The sequence below is a fragment of the Glycine max genome, chromosome 18, assembly GCF_000004515.6.
Source record: "Glycine max cultivar Williams 82 chromosome 18, Glycine_max_v4.0, whole genome shotgun sequence".
NCBI lineage: Eukaryota > Viridiplantae > Streptophyta > Magnoliopsida > Fabales > Fabaceae > Glycine > Glycine max.
In genome coordinates this window covers 5575037-5592833 of record NC_038254.2, presented here as the reverse complement: position 1 = coordinate 5592833, position 17797 = coordinate 5575037, and the positions used below count along the sequence as shown (strand labels likewise).

At 33.4% G+C, this 17797-nt stretch overlaps 2 protein-coding genes across 5 annotated transcripts; one reads left to right on the top strand and one right to left on the bottom strand.

Annotated features, from left to right (window-relative positions):
- Positions 1–514: 514 nt before the first annotated feature.
- Positions 515–8059, bottom strand: LOC102659945 (U-box domain-containing protein 44). 2 transcript variants are annotated; one of them, XM_006602027.4, is made up of 5 exons: positions 7591–8059; positions 5391–6188; positions 3751–4057; positions 2833–3297; positions 515–1800 (listed from the first exon to the last, which is right to left on the bottom strand). In XM_006602027.4, exons 1-5 carry the CDS (start codon positions 8020–8022, stop codon positions 686–688), a joined length of 3117 nt encoding a protein of 1038 aa, XP_006602090.1. In that variant the 5' UTR covers positions 8023–8059; the 3' UTR covers positions 515–685. The 2 variants fall into 2 exon arrangements, with proteins under 2 accessions (XP_006602090.1, XP_040868013.1); XM_041012079.1 differs by lacking the exon at positions 7591–8059 and adding an exon at positions 6442–7491.
- Positions 8060–12392: 4333 nt separating this feature from the next.
- LOC100775599 (jacalin-related lectin 3) lies at positions 12393–16545 on the top strand. Of its 3 annotated transcripts, none has more exons than XM_041012077.1 (7): positions 12393–12618; positions 12760–12963; positions 13363–13815; positions 14571–14798; positions 14903–15265; positions 15569–15844; positions 16102–16545. In XM_041012077.1, exons 1-7 carry the CDS (start codon positions 12616–12618, stop codon positions 16396–16398), a joined length of 1824 nt encoding a protein of 607 aa, XP_040868011.1. In that variant the 5' UTR covers positions 12393–12615; the 3' UTR covers positions 16399–16545. The 3 variants fall into 3 exon arrangements, with proteins under 3 accessions (XP_040868011.1, XP_014625773.1, XP_040868012.1); XM_041012078.1 differs by having other exon boundaries at positions 12408–12618; positions 15623–15844; XM_014770287.3 differs by lacking the exon at positions 15569–15844.
- The last annotated feature ends 1252 nt before the right edge of the window (positions 16546–17797 follow it).

The following is a 17797-nucleotide window of genomic DNA, read 5'->3' as shown; positions in this document are numbered from 1 at the left end:
TATCTATTGTTTCTTCCAACAAAATTTTCTTCATGGGCATGACTAAGAATTAAACCTCTAACAACATATTAAAGAATTTGATTATATGATTATCTGCCAGCTGTGTTGAAGTTTGTTGGTAAATGAAAACAATAGTACTTACTAAAGTTTTGATATGATAATATAATTCACGAAATTATATATTATAGTAGATAGACAATAAGATACTAACCTACAAAGAATTATAAAGGCTTATTCTTGTCGAGGAAAATGTTTCAATTTAATTTTTCATTCCATGATAATTACCAACTACAAACATTGATCTTAACTGGTATGTAAGAAAATCAATTCTAGCCATTTAGCTGCTAAATTATCAATCATTGAATCACAATATTATAAAAGTCATATGTTAAGGTTAAGATTTCTCTGTATCGGTTTGCAATATTTATTCAACACTATCTAACCAACTTAGTTGCTAAGTACATAGAGTACCACATATTTATCCTGATCTAAAGTGATCACAAACAAGCACATATTTGTTAAAATGCTTCCGCCCTACGGCAACTCTTCCAAAATGAATGTTTACAATAATGACATTACATGGTTGATGTGTACAATTAATCTTGCCCTTTAACTCTTTCTGACTTCTATACAAACAATAGGGAAAGATTGTTGTTTGATTATACAATATTTGAACAACTTTTTGCTATCTTCTAGCTCGAGTTTGACTTGATGTCTTTCCACTAACTCCTGATAACTGCTTTAGGAGGGTTAAAGCATCTTGAGCATGTTTCCTTGTGTTGGTATTCCCATGCTTAAAGGATTCAACCAAAGCTCGCACAAGAGAATGATTGAGTGCATACCGATCGCTGACATTGTCTACTCTCAATATCTTTTCTATCATCCAAATTGTCTTCTCTTGAAGCTCCTCAGATCTAACTTCTGTAAAGAGAGTGATAAGAGAATCAATTGCACCCAGATGCTCAAGCTCATCCACAACTCTTTTGAAACTGCAAGACGTGTAATCTAGTAATAGAGTAGATAGTGCATCCACTGCAGCAAGCTGAACATCAGTGTCATTGTCATGGAGGATGTCAACAAGGGGTTTGATACAGTTGCTCTTAAGCAGGCACAGCTGACTATCTTCGTCACACAGGCAGTTGTGAATGGGGCACATGGAAGGTTGACTAGAGGCTTTCCCACACATGAGCACGAAGAAAGAGCAGAACCCACTGGAAGATGGTGGTTTAGAGTCCCTAGCAGTAACTGACCTTCCAAATTCTGATAGGTGTTTCAATCCAATGGCAGCGAGTTGTTTCACCTTTGCTTTTGAAGTATAATCCAGCTGCTCACAGAAAATACCCATAAGGCGATTTTCTCTAACTATATTAAGAGTTTGTTGATCAAGGTTCCTTGTGAAGTGAAGCAAGAGACCTATAAGACCTTCCTGCATGCCTGATGCAGTATAAGAAGACCTTGCATTGGAAATGCGCCGCTGGTTCTTAAGAGTAACAGCAGTCCATTCCACAAAATCACCTCCTAAAAGTGTCTGTATTTCACCTTCTGAGAGGGAAAAATTTGCAAGTATCTGTGCTGCATCTGATCTCTCATCACTTGTAGATTGGTTATTTAACAGCTTTTCTTTGAGTACCGTAAGTTTGTTTGACAGTCTCAACTCATTTGCAATATATTGACTAAACCATTCAGATATTAGTCTTGTTAGCTTGAAAGCAAACACTCTATGTTCAACTTCTGGATGTTCAAGAAATGGTATGACCGATCCAAAGCCACCCTTGGACGTGATATGACTGGCTACTAACTCTGAATAAGATAAACAAATGTAAAACATCACGCGTCGTTATTCAGTGTGAAGATGGAAAATGGATCCTTCTATTGGACATAGCTACTGTAATACAATTGATTTTCCATCACAAAAGCAGGATGGCCATCACATAGTCTCACCTAAAACTATTTTGCTTAAGATTAAAGGCCAGAAAAAAATGTGACTAAAAAATTATTAAATCATCATCTAGAAAAAGAAAAGAGGGGGAAAAAGAATAATAATTTCAAGAAACTAGAACTCTGGAATATTACTTCAGATATTTGCATTTGTCAAAAGTTGAAACTATTACTTTAGGTATAACGCAATTTGAGTTACTTGTAACCTTTCAACCATAAAGATCTAATAATTACTATAATTATTGAGTTTTGACATCAACAAATCAAAAGGAATAAAATGTACCTAATAACCTAAATATATTAGAACAAAGCCACATCACACACACACTCAGGACTATAACATAAACTTCTGGTTTGCTGAAATTATGAAACTGTGACTTGATAATTTTCTTGTAAATGTCAAATTTTTCTGACACAAAGAGCTAATGATTACTACATTTAATCTGATATTAACAAATCAAAAACCAAAATAGATATCAAAGGGAAGCCAAATTTATTCAAACAAAACCCTTGAAAACACACCAAAAAGTAAATGCATTGCTTCAAAAGAAGTAACTGGTTTCTTTCCAATGATATAATCTGTGAATGGTAACATCTAAGCAAGTGGCACAAAACAGCCTGTATATTCATTGATTGTAGAGCCGTAAAAAATAAAATTTTAGAGCAAATACCAAATGGTGCAGTTCTCATTTAATTACAATGCAACATCATCCACCTCTTTTGTATATCTGAATTTTAATGAAGAAACTGAAACCTAATACCAAATTAAACAACTCAAATTGAGGTTGTGAAGTCAACTTGACATAGAATACAAAAAAGAGTTAAATGAATTCGTGAAGAAATGCCTTAGATCACAATCACCCTATTAACGTAATGCTACTTAATGGAAATTACCTGATGCCTGAGGAGATGATGTAATACCACAAAGAATGCGAAGAACTATCACTTGACACTGAGAGGGCAAACTGTTTAAAAGCCCCAAAAGTCTTAAAACAACAATTTCTGACTGCATTGGGTTTCCTTTCTTGTCAGCAGATGCTAATTCCCAATGCCCTGGCTTAGATACAATATTCGCAATTGTTGAAGCAGCTAATGACTTCAGCTCATATGATGGATCCTTCTCATCAAATAAAACTTCTATAAGAGATGGAAGGACTGAAGATTCAATAAGGATGGTTGCATTGCCATCCAACCCTGACAAGTTATACAATGCTTGAAGGCTTGGTCCGCTTCCTTCTTGATTAGACAAAAGTTCGACAAATACTCTGGCACCTTGCCTTGCAATTTGTTCTTTACAGCTATTTGTCAAGGTCATCCTTCCCACCAGAGAAGCCATCTCTATCTTTACACCAACAGAGCCTGCTCCAGAATTCAGACAAATTACAATTTGATGTATTTAATCTTAAAGGCTTACCAAAAACCACTTTCAAACATCACCAACATATTTTGAGGCCCTAAATTTTTGCTTTGCATTGGGTTTCTAATAAAACAACAATTTTATTTTTAGTTCTTGACACTTATTTTTAGTCCCCGATAAATTAACAAATTTCGTGTTTGTCTCCTGATAAATTTTTTCCATTTATTATTAGACAGGACTAAAACAAAATTCGCTAATTTATTAAGGAACAAATACAAAATTCGCTAATTTATCAGGGACTAAAACAAAAAATCAAGGACCAAAAACAAAAGTATTGTTTTAATAGGGACTCAACACAAAGTAGAAATTTATTAAAAAACAAACACAAAAATCGGATATTTATTAGGGATCAAAAACATATTTAAGCCTATATTTTTAACATAAATGCTACATACCATCATGTAACCGTGAAATCAATGGTCCAAATCTTCCAGCTGCTGCCAAACATTGAACATTATCCTCTACCCTCTCCATCTGCCTTAAGACTTCCTCAGCTAAATTGGACAAGGATGGATACTCCATATTTCCTGCTATACTTGAGAGAAGAACTAATGCACCTTTTTCTGATGCAATTCTTACGCAACAATCTTCATCATTGCAGAACTCTAGTAATAACTTGATAGCATGTTCTCTCTCTTTCTCAGAGTTCCCAATAAGACTATGTATGGCCAATCTAGTAGTGCCCCGTTCAAGCATTATTTTCTAGCAGTAAGTTAAAAATTGCATCAGGAACAGTAGTAGTACATGAGCCAGAGTATGTACCAAAAAGGCATATGTGCCAGAAACCAATGAAAAATCATATATCCCAAAAGGCAAGGGTTGACATCAACGTCGATGTAAATAATTCCTTACACCTTGTTTTGTTTTTGGATAATTTGATTTTGTCGTTGATAATGCAAAATCAGTACACTTTTCCACTAGAAAAAGAAAAAGGTGAAAATATGAAATTTGGCAAGAGAATTTGAAGAATATTTGAAACTAAAATCAGAAGAACAGCTATCTGTTAATGTTTTCTTCTCACTTTCTAATGCAGTCATCCAGCAAAGTAGTTAGATTTAATTTAGGCTTAATTGTACTTTTAGTCCCTTTCTTTAAGACTTGTGCAATTTTGGTCTCTTAATTTGTTTTGAGTCCATTAAGACTATTATTAAAATTTAGCAGATTTGATCCTGTTGTCAATTTTCTTCTACGTAAATCCCTCAAATTTTCATTTTTTTACACAAAAATATTCACAAATTAAAACAATTAAATTATTTTAAACTTTCTTTTGCTCAAAACTTGTCAATCAAAATATAAAATTTCATCCAAAAAGAATTCCTCAAATTTTTCTCTCTTCAAACCCTAATCTTATATTCTATAAAATCCTTCAAATTTATCAAATTTTCACTAAATTTGACTTCTAAAACTTTTAATGTCATTTCATATCTCAAATCTGTTGAATAGCCCCAAATATTTGAGTGTAAAATAATAATTTGAGAGTTTAAGATAGAAAAAAAATGACTACAGAACCATATCGTTTAATTTTAAAAATAGAAAACTTAATTAGCTCAAAAAATCAAAAGACAAAATTGCATTCAGTCCAAACTGAAGGATCAAATGAATAATTAAGCCTTTAATTTAATATGCATGCTTGCACTTGAAAATAACATGTAGATGCCTAGATGGTTTACGAGAGTTCTAGACAATGAGTGTTTTACATAACTTGAAATGAAGTATGAGAATCTAAGGGAAAATATTCTTCCAAATTTAACAAACTTGTTTGTTTCAACACAAAGCATATTATAAAGCAATCAGAGTCTCTAGTAAAGAAGGAAAAAAAACTGCAGCAAGCAATTTTTTTTGTATGCTTTGAACAAACCCATCAATTCACAGTTTTCCTATACCAAGTTAATTCTCTTGCCATACCTTGACATGACACTTTGACTGTTTGATATATTGGTTGGTGAGACTTGCATAATCTTGTTTTGTTCATTTGTTGAGAGAATTAAAGATGCAAAAACTCGAAAATAAGCATAGAAAGATAAACAAAACTGACCCTGCTTTCTTCATCCTCTGCCAAGCTAAGTAAAGTCATTAGAGCTTTGCTTCTCAAATGCGATCCAATAGTTTTGGAGTTATTACTGAGCACAGTCACTATCAGCTGCACAACACCAGCATTCCTGATTATGTATCTTCTAGTGGGGTGCTCTTCAGAAACCTTAAAAACATGATCCAGAGCACGCTCAACATGATCAACAGACAAGGGATCCTCACTCAGATACTGCACTGCAGATTTGATTTGATACTCAACAACCCTTCCAACCCACTCTTCAATTGCTCCAGCCAACCCAATATTAGGCTTCAGCTCCAAGGACTTAAGAACCCTGCCAGTGACCGGACAAGTGGGGTCACGGCCGTCCTGGATGCACCGTTCAAACCAGTACTCAATTGCAGTCCTCTCATAGGCCTGAGAGGACTCCAGAACAACCACAGGGTCCCTCATGACTTCCTTGGTCAAGGGGCAGAGGAAACTCTTAAACGCAAAAACAGGAGCAGCAGCATCTTCAACAATTTCAAAGTCCCAATTAGGGCTCACAGGGACAGGCTCCACAGACCAGTTACTAAGAATCCTCTCCAAGGACATCAATACCCTTCTCTCAGGCACAGAATGGGATCTAAAAGGATCACCTTTGAAGAGCTTCACTTGGTTACAAAACTCAGCACGATCACCAGGCTCAAACCCCAAAGCACGAGCCAAATCCATGACAATACCACTCTGAACTGCTTTGCTGCTCTCTCTCCCTTCCCCTTCCTTTTCCAGCGTGCACCAAACCCTCTCTTCGTTCTCTGAGACCTATCATCAAACACCTTAGCCACTAAAACACGGTAGAAACCAGAATAATAGACTACATTAATCCTTAAAATTCAAAGCACAAGTTAAGCTTAATCCTTCACTGAAATTACCATCCATCTGCTACTTTAATGTTTATGTTTTTAATTTTAAAATTAAAACGACTATCATTTAACAATATTAGGATAAATTAACATCAAAACTTAGATACAAACCAAAATTAAAGTTTCAGATAATATATGTAACAAAAATTTACATTAGAGGCATTTTGTAGATGAAACATTTTTTTAGGAGTTAGGAGTCCAAGGTATCCCCAAGGACCAGACACTAATCCTTGAGGTACAGACATCCATTTAAAGAATTGACTTATGGGTCCTATCCAAACTAATGTTCTTCCATAATCTCGGATGACGGATCTAAAGATTGAACCTCAAATAATATGTTAAAGGGACATGATTATCTATCAAATATATGTTGATTCTGAAATGAAAATTTGATGTACTATTTTTAATAGCGTCAATCAATCATAGCAAATATGATTTTTAATTGTTTGATAGAGTAACAGCTTTTACGTTGGTAATACATGTATATTAGACTTTAATTTTAGTTTAGAAAATAAAATCACTTAGGGCCTGTTATTCAGATTTTGATTGTATAAACTGATTTCTAAAGCAGTTTTACGTTACTCATCAATTGAAAACAAGTGCTTTAAAAAGTGAAAAACAGAAATAGGTACGAGATGTTCCAAAATTCCATTTTTTTAAAAGTTTACTGCAGCTGGTAGCTGCTACTGCATAAGAGCACAACAACGACAAGCTCTCAGTGAAAAACTCTTGAATGGTGCAAACAAATTTTGCGCGGGATGATTTGTGCGTGATTGAATTATTGTTAACAAAATTAATCTTAAATGAAATTGATTTTGATTTATGTTTGGATTTTTTGATGAAAAATCAAGTTAAAAATCGGTATAAAATTTTAGATCTAATATAAAAATTACTCAAAAATGTTTTAGGTCAGAATCAATGGACTCATGATCAATTTTTAACTCTTCTCTGATCTAAAACATGTGAAAATTTGCCAAAAACAAATTCGCAAGGAAGTGGGAACAGACTCTGCCGAAAGAATTTTCAAATCAAACAATTTTTTTAACTTTAGAAAACTTAAAAACTCTTTGAAAAAAGAAAACAAAAGGCCATTAAATATTGCATCTTTTTTTATTCATGTTATATTGCCTTATAATTTTAACGACTAAAATAATCATTCTGCAATTTGAAGAATTAAATTAAACGCTTCTTTATTCACAGGTATTGGCCTGAGTTTCCTTTGGTAAAAAAAAAAAAATATATGTTCCATTCATTTGGATTAAAAAAAAAAAAAAACAGAAACATAGAGAAAGAGAAGTTACTTTGAACTGTGCGAGCTTCATGTCCCTAGCGAGGTCGGACACCTTCTTGCGGAGGTCGTCGTCATCGCCGGCGGCGGGGAGGGCGGAAGCAAGGAGTGCGAGCCAGCCGGCGATGGCGACGGCGCGTTCTTGGAGGGCGGAAGAGAGGATTTTGCAGGTGACAAGGACGAGTATCTTGCTTCCGTTGTTGTAGACGGAGACGGTCTCGGCGGCCTTGGAGAGCTCGGCGGAGAGTCCCTTGAGGGCGGTGTGGACGGGCGGGGAGTGCGGGAGCGGGAGAAGGAGGAGGTGGGAGAGGCGGTGGGCGAAGGAGGCGAAGCGGCGGGGCGTGTCGAAGGGGCGGCGGTCCGGCGGGGAAGTGGAGATGTCGGAGAGGGAGATGCGAATGGAGTGGAGGGTGGGCGGCGGGGGCGGGGAATAGTGGATGGACATTGTGTCATGGTTGTGTTAGAATGGAAGGGAGAGGTATACATTACAGAATATGAGCAAGAAGCCAGACTTTGACTAAATTACTACTTTTCTAGAGTTGACTTTTCTAAATTATAGTATTTTGGTTTTCAAGAGGGTAATTATTTGCTGCAACATTAATTGGTGCCTTTGGTTAGAAGGAAAATCAGTAACGGATTAAATTTTGTTTCACTCTTCAATATCAGATAAAAGAAAATGTAACATTATTCATGTTTTTATTTTTTTATTTTTTCTCTAACCAAACATTAGAAGTGTGTGAAAGTATTAAAATTTAAATACCCTTGAAATATTAACTTGTTTGTCCCTAGAATATTTTCGTTAAAGCCAACACTCCTATGATAGATGATAGTAAACACAAGTGACAATATGATTCAAATGTGATAATATATATATATATATATATATATATATATATATATATATATATATATATATATATATATATATATAACCCATCTCTTATTACTTATGTATATATACCTTCAGCTGTTAAGTGCATGCCAAATTTGTCGTGTGTAATTCATTTTTGTGCATGGTCAACTTCCACACAGGTAAATAATGTGTGAAGTAGGTATGATTGTTAATTTTAACAAAAGTCTTTAATGATAAGATTAAAGTGACAAATAAATTATACTTTTAAAAATATTTTTAAATTTTAATACTTTCATGGGTCTAGGTGATAGTGAATTACACTTCTAAAAACCAAAAGGACTATTTATCCAAATTATATTTGTCTATTATATTCTTTTTATTAATATTGTATTTGGTTGTATGGAAATAAGATGAAGGGAGTGGAAATAATGTGTTATTTGGTATCATAGTAATAGAGTGGGATTCATTACTCCTATTCCCTCTATTTTCACATGTTTTTACTTTTTACTTATCTTTTTTTTTTCTCTTATATTTCTCTTCAACAAAACATCTATAATCTTTACTATATTTTCACCTATTTTTATTCACATTTTTTTTATTTCAATCCACTCTATTTTTTGTTTCTTTCCATCAAAAACACTTTAATATTTTTTAAATTGTTTTACTTATTAAACTTGAATGTAGTTGTTCATTAATTAGAATTAGTACTTTATGCGTGAAAAGAAAATAGACTATGCAATGCAAAACAATTTTATATTGGATTTAATCACAAATTATTATAATGAAATTGTTAATTTTTATAATAATTATCTTAAAATTGACATTAATAATAATTTCTGATGGATTGATGATGTAAAAGTTTTAAACCTACAATACTAAAATTTGAATGAAAGGGCAATTTAAGAAATAAAACTTCAATGGTGATCCAACAATAATGTAAAAAGAATATACTTAAAAAAAATATTTATTATTTTTTCCTGTTACAATGGATAAATTATATGAAAGGTTATAATATAAGAAACAAAATAAGCAAAAATCTGACTTTATATCTTGACAATAAAGGTATTTGTGGTTTCTATTAGTTCAAATTTAGGATAAAACTAAATCTAAATTGATCAATTGATTTAAATTTAACTTTTTTTTTATCAATTTAAACTGAACCAATATAATTAAGATAACTTAGTTTAGTTGGGATCAACCATCAAGACTCAAGAGGATGTGGTCTCTAATACCACCTTACGAGACTTCCATTTCTTTCTTTTAAACAAAATTGTGAATTTCAAAGGAATGGTTGTGACTAGATCATTCTCCAGGCTGTTGCTACGCATATGCAGCGAGACAAAAGTGTCCTATTTCAAGTGAACACGTTTCTAGTGTTTTTCCAAACTTTTGGGATTAGTAAAACTGAAACCAACTAAATATGGCAAAGTGTTTTATGGCCACTTGCAAAATGCAAATTTGAAGATGTCTAGGCAACGTGCATTGTGTTGGTTGCATTAGTTTTCTAAGCTGGCCTTAAAAGGTACAATTTATTTTATTTTTAGAAGGCAATCAAGTAGCCTCCCAAGAAAATATGAAAATAGAAATAGAACTGCGTGTTGAGCAATTCATTTAATCTTTCCTCCTTGCTTTTCCAATAAAAAAGTAGTTTTCTTTAAAGTGGCATCAATGCAAGATTTCAAAGAATTCAACCCTTTGGATCATAACGGCGTTTCAATAATTAGCAACTTGACACTCAATTAAAAGAAATACAAACAACAATTATGAATTATAATAGCTTCCATGCGTTTGCAATGACATATCAATTTGTTAGACTGTGTTTGGATATGCGTTAAACTCACATTGAACAACAAAATTACACATTCTAAAACAAAAACGCCAAAGCAATTATGTTGTAGTTTTGGCTTAAACGTTGGTTTGTTTTGGATTTAACTGTTTTCCAAACACACTTTTAGACGAAACATTATTGAGGGCAGTGATCCGAAATGAAAACCATTGGATAATTGCAATTGCACTAGTAAGCACATGATTAAAATCTTGCTTTAAGAGGATTCTCATTAGACAAAATCAGTATTTGAATCCAGGAAAGGCTACCACATCTAAGGAATCAAAATTTAGATTTCTTATATTTTCTTATCCTTTTCTTCTAACCACAACTTGGGACCACATCTACATCAGTTCTTTTTACCTGACTGAAATTCGTAGTTCTTTTTGTTAGCTCTTTGAGTGGTGGCATGGTTAAAGAACCACTACTGAAAGGGAAAAAGAAATACTTTTGAAAAAATATTGGGGCTACTAAGTAGGAACTAAATTTATTAAAATAAAATAAAATTGAAGACTAATTGAACATTCGAATGCAGAATTCTGCAGAAGATTTGCAGTATTTTACCTGAATCTTACTTGGACTGCTTCCAGATACAGAAAAATGAAAATTAAGGTTCTATTTGGTTTCTTTCTCACTTTTTAATTTTAAAAATTGATTTCTAAAACAATTTCACACTACTAAATAATCAATTTCTCATCTAGAATCTATCTAGTTCTGAGAATTGTTTCTAAAACAAGTATTTTAAAAACCACACATTAGAAAATGCTTTCTTTATTTATTTTTTTTTGTTCTGTTTTCATCTTATTAATTCAACTTCTCTTTGGACTATATCTTGAACCATCTCCACTGGTGGTTATTTAAACAACCTTGTTAAATTGCATTTTAAAAACTAATAACTACTAAAAATTGAAATTCTTATCCTAGTTGCTATTGCTACAATCAATCTGGTGTTAACTCCTTGACAGTGCCTGGGGGGTTGACAAACAGCCTTTGATACCTTTACAAATTCAAGCACTTTTTTTTTTTTTTTGTATGAATCACATATATCCTTTATTGGAGGCAAGTCTGTTTAAGTCGAGTAGAACATAATAAAAAATTTTCTCCGAATATTTTATACAAATATTCAAGATTAAAACTTTTTTTTATGAAAAGGAGGGTCAAAGTCCTTATTGAGGATTGCCTCCGGGGGAGGATAATGTGATCTAGACCAAAAAGGTCCTTATACTAAGGTTAAACGAGATTGGAACTCAAAATTACTTATTTAGCAGAAATACCATGCTAGTAGATCTACACGCTGGTGGTTTCAACTTGCAAATTCAAGCACTTAAGCATCTGGAAATAATTCTCCCTAGTAATATTTGCATAATGCTAAATATCAATTTTAAATAGTATATGGATTAACGACAACCACTTTAGCACCATTCAAGCCATGAAAAGGTACACAATCATGCGGTTTTATCAGTGGCTTGATAATTCCATTGACCATCGATATCAAAAAGTTATAAATTAGATGTCTTTGGCCAACAAGTTTCAACGTCTATTCAGTATACCCCATGAACTTGATTACTTTCCAGTTTCCAACTATTAGGTTTGTCTTACAGGTTAGCAAATAGCACAAAGATTTCGTTTATATTTTCTGAACCCTGAGTATTTTATTCAGTATACCCCTTGATTAATTTCCAACATTTAAGTTTGTCTTAATGTTTAACAAATAGAAGGGAGTTTGTACAAGGGAGTTTGTCTTCTTTTTTTTCTTCTAAAAAAGTTAATTAGTTTTTTATCAACTTGACCACCGTGAATTTCAAGACAAAGCGTACTAGATTCTTGAACGACAAAGCATGAAGAGAGCAGAATATGCAATGCAATTGTCATTGGAAATTAGGTAGGCAGAGTAAACATTCCATCATAGATGGACCACACCTGTATTCCTATAAATATTATTCCTAATATGAAATTTAATGTAACATGGAAAGTTCCATCAATTTCACATATAGAATTTTGTTGTGAAAATGGAGAATAATATTGTGGGAAAACACTGTTATGTGAATGTGACTGTCACAAACTAATGAAATGAAACTGTCTATGTGTAAAAACATGAGACTTGATTTCTATGGGGAACCTGATTCCCTTGCCTTTCAATTCTCCCCCTCCATGGTGGATTCCAATTAGCTGCTTCTACATAGTCACCTGTCAAGCACAAATACACCTTTTTGTTTCCATAAACTTCTCTCATGCATTTCCCTAAACATACCCTTTTGGTGCAATAAATTCCTGGTAACTCGTAAGCCTCTCCCTACACTTGCACTTCAGGTTTCTCCTTCCAACTTCCATAATTTGTCTCTTCACACAAGCACAAGAAGATGGTACTTCATGCTTAAAGAAGTTTTTGTTACTTATGAATGAAGTCATTTTTTTTTTTGGTTGCAAAGTATGTGTTCAACTACTTTTTTTTTTTTTGCCGTACTTTACTAACACCTTAGAATTAAATGGTGTTTTGAGTGCAGAGTTTTGAGGAGAAACCTGTATCAGTTGGACCATGGGGTGGGAATGGAGGATACCATTGGGATGATGGTGTATATTCAACGGTTAGGCAATTGGTGATAGTTCATGGGGAAGGAATTGACTCCATCCAGATTGAATATGACAAGCAAGGGAGTTCTATCTGGTCATTGAAGTATGGTGGAAGTGGAGGGTATAAAATTGACAAGGTAAAATTTCCATGCCCTTAGCTGTTCTTGTTGAAAGAATAAGAATGCTAATTGATTCCTAGAAATGTGACATAGATATGATACAACATGGAGATGCGTATACAACAAATTCTACGCTTATAATACAAAGTATAAAATTAACATAAGACAATCTTAAATGAAAAAGAAAGAATTTAGGGTCTTTTGGTCCCTATAATTGCAAAACATGGTTAAGACTTGAGAGTATTCAAAGTGTTCAAAGTGTTTGTACTTTGTAGTCCGTAGAGTGTCCAACATAGATACATATCTAACATGTTACAACACATTTGTGTTTGCAATCATGAAATATCTGTGCTTCTTTGGTTGCTACTCATCAAACTCGTGCATTATATTGATAAAATATTTATGATTGTGCTGCAGATCAAGCTTGATTACCCAGATGAGTTCCTAACATCAATTGATGGATACTATGGTAGCTTAAGTCAATGGGGACCAATCTTCATTCGGTCACTAAGTTTTGAGAGTAACAAGAAACTCTATGGACCATTTGGAGTTGAACAAGGGACATATTTTTCGTTGCCAATGACTGGTGGCAAGATTGTTGGGTTCCATGGCAGGTATGGTTGGCACCTCGATGCCATTGGAGTCAATCTGAAGTCATCTCAGCAACCAAAGCCTTCCAAAGCTTTGTCTTATTCACAGAACAACATGACTAACACCACTGACAATGGTCGTTATTCTGTAATACAAGGAAGTGTTGGCCAAGACTATGATATTGTTCTTGCTTTAAAACAGAAAGATGATTTTGGAAAATCTCCAACTGTCAAGATTTCTAGCTTCAAAGAACCAAACAATATTGAACCAAAAGAAAAGGTAATAAAGATAAAGTGAGCCTTCATGAATATTCTTTCTTTAAAGTGTTACTTAATTTTCTTCTCAATTTTAGCTATGTTTGGATATCTAATTGTGAGTAAAATGGAATGGAGACAAATGTTAGCAGCATACCCACTAATACACTCTCTATTATTAGTTGAAATTTATTGAAAATCACAAAATCTTGTGAGACTCAATTCTCATTTGATAAGTCTCATTCATGATCTTATGGTCTTCAATAAATTTCAACCAATAGAAGAGAGCATGTTACTAGCACTCCTCATGAGAATAGATGTAATAGAGCGAGTGGTATGGAACAAAGTTTCATAGTACTCTCCAATCAAAATTAGGGCTCTACCTTGGCATTATATATGTGTTGACTTTTAATACAAACCTTGATTACACATATTATCAAGATGAAACTCTAATTCTAATCGGAGACAACACCAAAAATATTAAAGAACAGCTTCTGAATTCCTTTAATTGTTTGGGATTTTTATGATAGAACAGAGAAAAACAGAATGATTCCATGAATCCAGCACATACATTCCCAGTTGGAGGGTGAGAAAAGAGTAGTATTAGATGGAATGTGATGAAATGCATTTCATCAGGTTTTGCTTCATTTCATTCTATTTTAAAACTTTCAAACAATGAAAGCTAGTATCATTCCATTCCATTCAATTTTACACCTTCCATTGGTCCAAACATAGCTGGCATTTGCATCAAATGAAACTGAGAATCTCTATTTGCTTCAGATAGTTTTCGTGGAGAAGGCACCATCAATGGTTGAAGGTGTAGTGACATATGGACCTTGGGGTGGCACTGGTGGATATGTGTTTGATGATGGACCATACACAGGAGTTAGGCAAATTGACTTGTCCCGCAATGTTGGAATTGTATGGATTAGAGCTTTGTATGATCTGGATGGGGAGCCTGTATGGGGATACAAACATGGTGGGGCAGGAGGATTCAAACATGAAAAGGTAAACTTTTGAGTTAACAAGCCTTTGTAGTCTACTTTTACCTAATAAACTAGACAATGGGATTTATTTTTTATTTTTACCATTTTTTGTGCATCATGTTGCAGATAATCTTTGATTTTCCATATGAAGTTCTCACACATATATCTGGCTACTATGGATCTCTGATGTACATGGGGCCAGCTGTTATAAGGTCACTTACTTTCCACACCACCAAAAGGTCCTATGGACCATTTGGAGATGAATATGGAACTTATTTCACAACAAAGCTGAGAGAAGGGAAGGTTGTTGGTATTCATGGTAGAAGCGGCTTATTTCTAGATTCTCTCGGTGTGCATGCAATAGAAGGAAAAGTAATTGTGCCAGTGGCAACATCTCCTTCCATGGAAATCATCTCAAGAGAACCAAGTATTTCGGAAATAGACAATCCTCAATGGCTAGTTGTTGCCAAACCAGCCCCAGTTGAACAGGTATTTGAATCAGTTTGTATTTTAAGTTAAACTATTCATTTAGTCTTGTCCCCAGTTTTAGTTTCTATACGAAAAAACTATTAAGTCTATTTTAGTCCCTAGATAATTTTTTTGTGGTGGATTATCACCACCAAAAAAATTTCTCTAATATTAATGGCAGAGGCCAAAAGTTAACTTTTATGCATGTGTTGAGACTAAAACTTACAATTTTCTCGTATAGGAACTAAGACAGAATGAAAACAACTAAAGAAACCAAGTGAATATTTTAACCTATATTTTACTCTTTGATTCATCACCTTTTAGCATTATGTTGAAGAGGATATTCTATTCACTTTTGCTCCCTATTTCACATCAAAGGCTTCACGTTGTGTGATTAAAGAACCAGCTCCATGTGGACCAGGTCCATGGGGTGGGGATGGAGGTAGACCCTGGGATGATGGAGTCTTTTCAGGGATTAAGCAGATTTATTTGACAAAAGCACCTGAAGGCATTTGCTCGATTCAAATTGAGTACGATAGATATAAGCAATCTGTATGGTCTGTAAAGCATGGTGGTAATGGAGGAAATACCATGCATCGGGTATGAATATGAATTGGTTCTCCTTCCCACCCCCCACCCCAAAGTTTTTTTACTAAGTCATGTTTATTATGATTCCTAATTGATTGACAATATAAATATTTTTACACTAAGAGTGCATAGATATTCAACTCATGTTTTAACCACATCCCTTTGGTTTCATACTTAACATTCATTTTCTTGGATCATGTATGATTGCTAACACAAAAATGCACTAGACTATGCATTCTGAGTCTTACTCATGCTTATTGTGATTTTAGATAAAACTGGAGTACCCAAATGAGGTTCTCACTTGCATATCTGGCTATTATGGTTCAGTCACTGCTGATGAACAACCTATAATCATAAAGTCACTCACATTCCATACTAGTCGAGGACAGTATGGTCCATTTGGTGATGAAGTAGGGAAATACTTCACTTCAACCACAACAGAGGGCAAGGTGGTCGGTTTGCATGGGAGGAGTAGCATGTATTTGGATGCCATTGGGGTCCATATGCAACATTGGCTAGGAGGAATTCAGAAAACTTCAAAGTTATCCTTTTTCAAGCTATTTTGATTTGTGAAGAACAATAATGAATGTGCAGAGTGCTGAGATGATATAGCATGATTACTTGTATACTATCTAAATAATGTTTGGTGAATGTTCTAACCAACTGTAAGATTTGTTACACAATGTGAATAATGTTGGTGTTAATTTCTTTCACCTCAAGGTTTGGTTTCATTTAATATATTTTCAATGCAAATACTAAGGTAGCTGATTAAGAAATTAAAAGTAAAAAACTTTTAGTAACAAATGTTATTATATGTATCTCACGGCGATTTTCAATACATAGCAATGTGGTTTTCATTAAAAAAATGTATTGTTAATTTCTTAATCAGTTCAATCTCACTGTCTTACAAGCAGTTATATAAAGGAAACTAACAACAATGTTTCGTAATTTGTTTACTCTTGCCCTTTTGAAAAGGAAAACTAAGAATTTTCAATCTTTAAAATACTATAAAAAGTAGAAAAGTTAAACTTAACCTCTCCATACCAACACTTCGCTAGCTATGGTAAAAGAGAAAATGATCTATTACTATAGAATGTGTCTATATTAACTTATACTGATATATGAGTGATAAAAAGTTGCATTATTTAATAGAAGGTAAACTTGTCTTGAAGTTCACAGTTGGACAGCGTTCACAAAAATATATAAATGATGCTCAAAATTTTGCTAGAGAAGTTAGTTTCTGCCTTTACCTATTAAATGTGAATTATTTCATTTTTAACTTATCTATAACTAATTTATTTGAAACCAAGCATGCTTAATTAATAACATTATACATTTCATTGACATCGACTCTTTAAGTATATCAGTAGTTAGTCTCTGTTCGATTCTTTTCAACGTAACGTTGAAAAAGTAAGTCTCCTTCCACTTCTGGTGAACGCTTATTAAAATGGTGTTGACATGTTGCATTGAGTCAATCATATATATGCATCACTTCATGTTCAAGTGAAAGAGCTTTAGTCTAAACTTAAAGTGTAACTAGACATAGATTCGCGTGATGTGCGGTTTTAAAATAATTAAAGAAATTTATTTAAATTATTTGTTTGATAAATTAAATTTAAAAATATAATTGTATATGATATTTTATATCATTTTCTGTAAAAGGAGATAAAAAAAATTAGGTATAAATAAAGATATTTTTATTTATCAATATATTTATAAGGAATATTTTAAAATTGGAGGTTAACCACTCAACTAAAGTTGATTAACGTGAAGATGAAAGTAAGCGTTATGTATAAATTTTTTAAAAACAATGTAAGAATAAAGTGAAATCGACATAATAAAGTAGTCAAAGAAATATATTTAATGAAAGAAAAATAGTCAACCATAATGGTTAAAAATATAAAAATGATGCGAATAAAACACCGAAAATTGTTCATTTAAATAGATTTTTTGTATTTATTTCCT